This window comes from Poeciliopsis prolifica, unplaced genomic scaffold (assembly GCF_027474105.1).
Source record: "Poeciliopsis prolifica strain line A6 unplaced genomic scaffold, Auburn_PproV2 SCAFFOLD027, whole genome shotgun sequence".
Lineage (NCBI taxonomy): Eukaryota > Metazoa > Chordata > Actinopteri > Cyprinodontiformes > Poeciliidae > Poeciliopsis > Poeciliopsis prolifica.
This window is the reverse complement of record NW_026562402.1, coordinates 2,198,896-2,207,958: the sequence shown is the minus strand read 5'-3', so window position 1 is coordinate 2,207,958 and position 9,063 is coordinate 2,198,896. Positions and strand designations below refer to the sequence as shown.

General features: G+C 39.5%; 1 protein-coding gene across 1 annotated transcript; it reads left to right on the top strand.

The window, feature by feature from the left end:
- The first annotated feature begins 1,274 nt into the window (after positions 1–1,274).
- Positions 1,275–7,322, top strand: sars1 (seryl-tRNA synthetase 1). Its single transcript, XM_055048688.1, has 11 exons — positions 1,275–1,459; positions 2,074–2,144; positions 2,408–2,488; positions 2,570–2,728; positions 3,556–3,699; positions 3,881–4,036; positions 4,424–4,645; positions 5,557–5,686; positions 5,767–5,924; positions 6,583–6,712; positions 6,815–7,322. Exons 1-11 carry the CDS (start codon positions 1,324–1,326, stop codon positions 6,976–6,978), a joined length of 1,551 nt encoding a protein of 516 aa, XP_054904663.1. The 5' UTR covers positions 1,275–1,323; the 3' UTR covers positions 6,979–7,322.
- Positions 7,323–9,063: the final 1,741 nt, after the last annotated feature.

The window sequence follows — 9,063 nt, the reverse complement described above, 5'->3', positions numbered from 1 at the left end:
ATGCTGTGATTCTGACTGACTTTTGAAATATAGCAAAGAGTGATTTAGAATCAGCAGACAACAATTCTACATGTCATGTTGAACTGCTTAATGAGTTGTTTAATTGACTGAATAAAATAGCATGTAGAGGGCAGTGGTCATTTGCATTTCCACAGTAGTTGACTCTGGTGCATTCGGGTTTGCTCGTACCACAATATGTGCCTGGGAATGACTCAAAAAAACTCATCAAATAAGATAATCAGGTCTTAGTCAACAGTTGGTGAATAGAACTTTTAAATGGTTTTATCAAGTGACGAAACCTGACCACAATCCCAGTTAGTTCAGACACACACAAAGAATCAATTTAATATTAACATTATCCTACATATTCTTGGAAGCAAAAATGAAAGATAAGGAATGCAAAGTATAAACAACTATTATGACTTTTTTTTTATCAAATATGCATAAGTTTTTTCCTCTTATCCTTTTTTTTCAGTGTCTAATGAATTATCACTGTCTAGTGCTAAAATGTGAAGAAAGGTGATTGGATATGATGGAACATTTTACATAACTTGGCAAATTTCTAATATCTTTTAAAAAATGGGCTAAAAAAGTTTGTTGATGTCAACATACTGTACATCAGAACCTTTTCGATGAAAACTCCACTCTAATATTGATGCTGTTTGTGGCAAAGAGTCAGTTTGGCTTTAGTGCTGATAAAAGTTGAGGGAGGAGGCTGTGAAGAGTTATTCAAATATGTTCCAGTTGAATAATGTTACAAATAAATATGCATCACTTATCAAAAGCCGAAATGTAGATTTTATTGAAATTTAAAAATGCTTTGTTAGACCCAAGAAAATGAAATGTTATTTTATTCATACAGTTTTTTTTTTTTGAATAGTTGTTCCAGATGCTGATGGCTGGAAGTTTGAAACACTTTCAGGTTGAAACCATTTTAAAAGCTGATCTGGTAGTAAATAAAATAAACCCTAATCGTTCAGACAATTAAAAACGTGAGAAAATCATTTAAATATGAGCAAGGATGTTGTTTGAGAAAATTGCAATTCGACTTTGGCAATGTCTTATGAAAGCAAATAAATATAAATAAATAGCTATAAATAATTGAATAAATAACTATATATTTTTAAAAAGCTTTATTAAGCCCCTTTTGCACCTGAAAGTACCACAATCTTGCGCCAGACCCAGAAAACAATGTTTAGAAGCGCAACTTGCGTGACGGCGCCCTAATGCGGAACACCGGTCGGACCTGGCAACCCGGTTAGCAGCTGGTTCTCTGGTGCTGCTTCATTCAGCCTCTCTCTGACAGGCAGGCAGCGTGGAAACATGGTGCTCGACTTGGACTTGTTTCGGACCGACAAAGGCGGGGATCCCGAAATCATCCGCGAGACTCAGAGGAAAAGATTTAAGGACGTTACGTTGGTGGATAAACTGGTGGCCGCTGACACGGAGTGGAGAAAATGTAAGTGTGAAAAACACCGCTGCTGTTTTGAGTCATGACAACTAACGTTAGCAATAAGGCTAATGCTGCTAAGGCTAGCGACGCTTCCACAGAGAACAGCACTTCACCAAAGCCAGTTTCCTGGATGTAAATAGATACATTATCATGAGAAGAGTTGAAATTTTATGCTACAGCAAAGCAAACAGCTAGAAGCGGATATAATAAAAAGTTTCTGTGGGTCATTCAGAAGGAAGCTAACGCTAGCTTAGCTAGTGTAATTCTAGGACTACAAATAAGCCATATGGTTACCATAAAAAAAATAACATTATACATAAAGAGGTTTAATGGGCAACTAAATATAGATCTAATAATCTTTTTTAAATGAGATAAATGTAAACTCACGTCTAATTCTGAGTAAGCTTGACAATGTAGAATCTGATGCAATCCCTGCAGCATCAGGTCAACCTCACCCTGCAGAGCAGCTGCTGACTCTTTCATTTTGGTTCACCATAACAGATATTTTTATGCACATTATAAAATCCCAAATGTGATGTTTAAAAAAACTCTTACTTAAGTCATGAAAGAGTTTATTGATTCCAGATTTGATTCCAAATGACTGATGTCACCTCTGACAGGCCGCTTCACTGCAGACAACCTGAACAAAGCCAAGAACCTCTGCAGCAAGAGCATCGGGGAGAAGATGAAGGTATGGATAATGCAGAACTGAATGTGGTTCAGTTTTGGGTTTTCCCAAAAGTTTTTCGGGTTAAAACTGCAAACTTTAGTTGATTTCACTGTAGCAAAACAACACAAAAGATTTCAAGTTTTTTTTACGATCGCTCGTATGAAAACAGGAGTCGACACTCAGAACTGAAACGACTTTTGGATTAGAGGCAAAACATCAACATAAAACACTTCTGCTTGGAATTTTAAGTGGAGATTTTCAATCATAATTCTGTGTCATTGCAGAGAAAGGAACCAGTAGGGGATGATGAGACTGTACCAGAGGAAGCCCAGAACCTGGAGGACCTAACAGCTGAAACGCTGTCGGTGGGTGTTACGGACACATGTTCTCCTCTTTTTTTTTCCACTCTCTTTCTTACTTTTTTTTTGTGACTCTTCTCGGGTCAGGCGCTGACAGTAACACAGATCAAAAAGGTGCGTTTGCTTGTGGACGAAGCGGTGGAGAAAACCGACCGGGACAGGATGAAGCTGGAGGCGGAGAGGTTCGAGTATCTGAGGGAGATCGGCAATCTCCTGCATCCATCTGTACCGGTCAGCAATGATGAGGTAGGCAATGGATCACGCCAAATGAATCTAGTAATAATAGTGTTTAAATCTGCAGGTTCATCAGGCTCTCACATACACACACACACACACACATACATACATGTGCAGATTAAATATTTTCTCAATCACATTCACACCACTCCTTTACATAGTTGCCAACATACCAAGACTATGTTTGAGGTCAATCTTTTTATTACCATGGATTTTGGAAGATAATGGAACCATTAAATCATTGAATCTTGATTAAATAAAGGGGCGGGGAACTGAGGAGGGGTCACCACACCTAAAACAATTATTTATTGCATATTAAAGACAGAATCTTAAATTAGTTTGGTTTTAATGGTAAAGTCATTTTAAAATAGTAGTGTAAGTATCCATTGAAAATATTTGGTTGTAATGGACGTTAATGGGACCAAGAATGGGTCTTGAAGTGCACACAAAGTGCATATCTATATTGTTCCACGTACCTTACGATGAAAGGGACAGAGAAAGCTTAAGGTTTTAGCTGAAAAGCTTCCTAAATGTACGTGCCTCCCATAAAGTTAGCTTAAACTCTTCTCTGAAGAGAATCCATTTCCAGCTACTGGAAATGGCAAACACTGAGTAGTGATGTATTCACTGAAGAGTTTTGTATGCGTTGAAAGAGGATTTTTAAGTTTCCAACTTGCTAGTTCACTCCCCATCAGGCTGAAGTTTTTCTGAGTCAGAGCATCACTGCTATAACCTCATTATAGTAGTGACCTTAGGGGCCATAACTAATGTTACATTTCTATTGGACAAAATGTAACAGTAGATGGATAGAAACATTAGCTGAACTCTTCTGTCAGGATGCAGACAACAAGGTGGAGCGTACCTGGGGCGACTGCAGCGTTCAGAAGAAGTACTCCCACGTTGACCTGGTGGTCATGATCGACGGCTTTGACGGAGAGAGAGGAGCTGTTGTGGCTGGGAGCAGAGGATACTTTCTAAAGGTGAGCTCCTCTGTGTATACTAAGACAAGATTGCTCTGTTCCTACTAGCATAAAAATGTTGCGGCCTCAACTGTGCAGGCATAACTCACCAAGAATTAACATTTCTGACTGAAGTTTTAATCCTTCACCTGTACGTTCTGGAAGTGGTTGCTAATTTTTTGCTCTCCTGTTTTGCTCCCAGGGGCCCCTGGTGTTCCTGGAGCAGGCTCTGATCAACTACGCCTTAAGAATCCTCCACAGCAAGAACTACACCATGCTGTACACACCGTTCTTCATGAGGAAAGAGGTCATGCAGGAAGTGGCCCAGCTCAGCCAGTTTGACGAGGAACTTTATAAGGTTTGTAAATCTCGACTGAATTCTGTCGTCTGTTTGTTTCAGTGGAGACTTCCTGTCCTGCAGGATGTTCTTAAAGAGGGACTAAATAAACTGTTTAAATGAATAAATGAAACAAAAAATAGGTCAGGAGGGAGACATTTTCCATTTATAAAACTAGTCAGTGCACTACAGTTGCAGTGGTGCCCTCTAGTGGCCATAACTAATAAGTGAATTTTCTCCATAAATCAGAAAATGATCAGACAGTAAACTTTTCTTCCAACAACAGGACAAAAGCAACAAATCTTGCAATTTTTTCCTACCTAATCCAACAGGGAAAGTACAATGCATTTTAAATCTGTTATAATTGTAATTGCCGACTTCCTGCCTCCCGTCCCACATTTCCTCCAGGTGATCGGTAAGAGCAGCGAGAAATCAGACGACAGCTCCATCGACGAGAAGTACCTCATCGCTACCTCGGAGCAGCCAATCGCGGCCTTCCTGAGGGAAGAGTGGCTGAAGCCTGAGGACCTGCCCATGCGCTACGCCGGCTTCTCCACCTGCTTCAGGCAGGAAGTGGGCTCCCATGGGAGGGACACCCGGGGCATTTTTAGGGTTCACCAGTTTGAAAAGGTCAGTGACAGAAATGCAAATCTTTAAGTATCTGGCAATTCTGCTTTTTGGGGCAATAATTCAATTCAAAAATATTTTTTTTGTATTCAAGCCGTCTAGAGATTTTGTTTAAATGATGTGACTGATAAGAGGAAAAGAGAGTGCAAACCAAGGGTGTCCAAAGTGTGGCTTGTGGGCCATTTCTGGCCCTGGAATGATTTTTGTTCAGCCCCTCGCCACAAATGGAGAATGGTAAAAAAATTTGGCACTTAAAACTGAAAACAATCAAAGACCCAACAAATTTGGAAATTGACTCTTTCTTTTAATAAGAAAACAGTCTGAAGGGTTTTTATTCTTTGGATCCCTAATAATATACAAATTTCATAAAAAAAAAAAAAACCTTGTTGTTGATCAAATACAACTAAAAAAATCACATTAAGCTAACTTTTGCATTTTTAATTGAATGAATTGTGTGCTGGGCCCCAATACATTTATTCACCCCGAGGCAAATAAATATATTGTTTATCTAAATCAATTCTATACAGGGACATTATATTGCTTTAGCACCACAGAAATAACTCCTGCAGAAAGACAGCATAAATTATTCTATGACTTTAAATAGTTAAACTATTTACCATTAGGCAAATAAAATGATTTGCAATCAGTCCAGATCACCATCAATATTGTTCTCATCTTCCATGGAAGTGAAGTTTGGAACATTTGTCAACTCACCTGCATGAAGCAGGTTTGGGTCACTAAGACGTAACTTATTTTATCACACTGTGATAAACAGTCGGCGCATGGGTAACCATGACAACCAGTGAGGATTTAAAGTCCAGCTGTCTATTTATGCAGTCAAGTCACATGTTCTACATCATGTGAAATGTTACCAGTCTGACAGCTCAGACTGATCCAGGTGTCTCTGCGTGCAGATAGAGCAGTTCGTCTACGCCTCCCCTCACGATGGAAAGTCATGGGAGATGTTTGACGAGATGATCGGAACAGCAGAGGAGTTCTACCAGTCACTGGGAATTCCTTATCGCATCGTCAACATCGTCTCCGGTAAGGTCTCCAGCGGTGAGAGTCTGGAGCTGACATGTCAGCTTCACGGAGCCTCTTCTTCACGGTCGTCGTTCTTGCAGGGGCCCTGAACCACGCAGCCAGTAAGAAGCTGGACCTGGAGGCCTGGTTCCCCGGATCGGGGGCCTTCAGAGAGCTGGTCTCCTGCTCCAACTGCACAGACTACCAGGCCAGGCGACTCCGCATCCGCTACGGACAGACCAAAAAGATGATGGATAAGGTGAGTGCTCAGGTTCAGCACAGAGCACACAAATTGGATTGTTTGACTTAAATGGACTTTTTTTTTTTTAAGGTTTTCCTGCAAGTTTTATAATATTAAATTACAGAGATCCTTCTGGTTAGCAACAAAGAGCAATTATGTCTCCTGTTGCAAATATGTTCAACCAGTTTATGTGTAAAAAACTCTGGGTGTCATCGTGCTGGAATGAAAAAGACGTGATTGACACATCATGGAAAATAATCCAGTCATTTTTAGAAAAAGACATAACTTCTGTTAAATCTGAGTTGCTGCAGATCTGGATTAAAATGGAGAAAGAAAATAAGATTATGGAGAAATGTTTGTTTTTACTAATTTCTAATTCCCCCTTCCTCTCTTCTGTTATACTTCCTCCCTCTGATCCTGGTGTCTTCCTTGTTTTCCTCATTTATTCATTTTCATTAAAACCAGCTGATTCTATAGTTGTAGTTTTGATTTGTTTTAGACAAATAGAATTTTTACTTCAGGTTTTATTTTCCAGACCATCTGATATTTTTAAGTTAAGATCAGTAGTTTATATTATGAATGTTGCCTTGGTAATGCCAGCAGTCTGAGCAGTTGAGCCTCTTCCCTGCAGACCAAAGTGCTGAACACTCGTCTTGCTCTTGTTGCGTTCTTGCAGGCAGAGTTTGTGCACATGTTAAACGCGACCATGTGCGCAACGACACGCGTCATGTGCGCCATCCTGGAGAACTACCAGACGGACGAAGGCATCGTCGTTCCAGAGAAGCTCAGGGAGTTCATGCCTCCTGGTAAGACTGGGCATCAACTGGTCACACAGAACATGTCTCTGTTCTGGACGCAGTCCGTGAGTGACTTCTTTTCTTTCTTTTTTTTCATTGTCCACCTGCCAGGTTTGACAGAAATCCTTAAGTTTGTTAAGCCGGCCCCCATCGATCAGGAGATGTCCAAGAAAGCAAAGAAGCAGCAGGATGGAGGGAAGAAAAAGAAGAAGATGGAAGGAGGAGACCAAAACCTCCCCAACGCCCTGGAGAGCATGTCTGTCAACGACTCATAGACCCCGTCAGCCTCCACCCACCACCAACCTCGCCGCCCCAAACCGATGGAACAGTCTCTCCTGAACTGAGTTAGTTTAGACTAGAAAAGCAGGAAACGTCTATTTTTAATCGTGTTGAACATCATTTAAGGGAGGTTTTCCTGTTCCATCAGTCTCTGCCTAAACTCAGCAGGAAAAACTCTCACAACCAGTTGGTGCATTCTGATTCACATCCATATTCACTTAATACAGTTACTTTCTGTGATCAATTAAATTCAGATAGTGTCGATCGTATTGGGCAGATCTCATCATTTAATATGCAGTTTTAACATGTTTGGCAGATGTCATTAAATCTACCTGCTGTCTGTGTTGGGCTTTTCTTCCTGTCATCTCATCGCAATCATCATCACTGTCGCTGCTTAACGTCAATTATGTCTGATATTGACGTCCCTATATGGACTTTGATTTAAAAATAAGAGTATATGAATGCATATTGATGAAATGGCTCTTACTGTACACAATAAATGCAGCAGATATGATTCTTTGGCTACTGATGTTGCCAGAATGTTATTAGAGGCACTGTTGTCTACAACATCAAAGTCTACTATGAAAAAAAAAGTTTTTTATGACAAGAAAATAGTTATTTTTTTTGCCAAAATCTTTAGTGAAAATGTGTCTATGCCATTAAAACACTACTTTTAATTCAGGGACATAGACATTTTTAATTTTATGCAATTTAACTTGTTTTTTGGGGGCTGTAATAATGCACCTTATGCTCATCAAACAAACAGCACTGATGAAAGTGACAGTAAAAATATTTTCACTTGTTGAGTCATTAATGGTAATCATAGATTGTTCTGTGTTCATGGAGTTCCACAGGGCTCAGTTCGTAGGCCAATACTTTTAGAACTCTTTGCTCCATGGGATAAATTTACAGTAAGGATATCTAGCTATATGACCAGTCTGATGATTCAGTTTGCATCCTAACGAACAGAGATGTTGAATTGGCTCTAAAAGCTCGAGACAAAAGTACAATTTTTTTGCCACTTCAGAAAAGCGCTGAAATACTTCATCCGAAATGGAAATTAAATGTATCATCTGTTGTAGAAATTTTTCTTTCACAAAGATTGAGGGAAAAACTGTTTCAAGAACCAGAGAAATCAGTATTTATTCAAAGGTTTTATAGTGTTCGAAGTCTCACTGATCGCATTCAGGGGAAAAACCTCCAGCAAAACACAACTTACAGCTTTAGAGGGAGAGTTGCTTTCCATTCACATGGTTTGATAATCTACTTGATTACAGAACAGTCAGGAAGCACACGTCTTCTTTCACCAGGAGCTAAAGAAACAACCCAATGACTTCACTGAAATGCTAAGGCCAGAGAAACTAAAGTCCTTCAGAAATCTTTTGTCATGAGCTCATGCATCACACAAGGATCTTAATATTGCAATGCAATGATTCAGCTAATAATCACAGTAACCTTAAATTTTCCCACTACACGTCCAAGAATTGTCAGTGTTGGATGACAATAAATTTGAAAACACTAGCCATTAGAAAAGGTTGACTGAAACAGCAAAATTTCAAAATAACTTTTCAAAAATGTTTTTACACTAGCTTGAGGTGATTTTTGGCTTTTCTGAAAAAAAGGTCAATATGCTAAAAGGAGAGATGAAAAACATTTGCTGAATGAGTTTCGACTTGGCAAATGTTCCTATCCAGTGCTGGGGTCCAAACCTACAGCACAGAGGAACCAGTGAACTGTGTTCTATGCTGGGATGGGTCTAATGGATCGCCCCCATCCTCTGGAGCGCTGTGCCTGACCACGCACACAAAACTCTGGAACATTTTCTCTACATGTTCACAGGAACAAAGGCAAGAGCAAAACTCCTTCCAGCTGCACAGCATCCAAAACCAGAGGAAATAATTATCAGAAATGCTTAAAAACAAAACAAACAAAAAAAATATTATGTTACCAGTTTTATTATATATCATATCACCAAAGAAACTTTAGGAACAGTGTGTCCCAGATTGATCTACTAAAAAACTGATTAGTGAATTTATTAGTGTTGATACTGTTGCTAACTGAGGCATCATTAAAATGGTCAG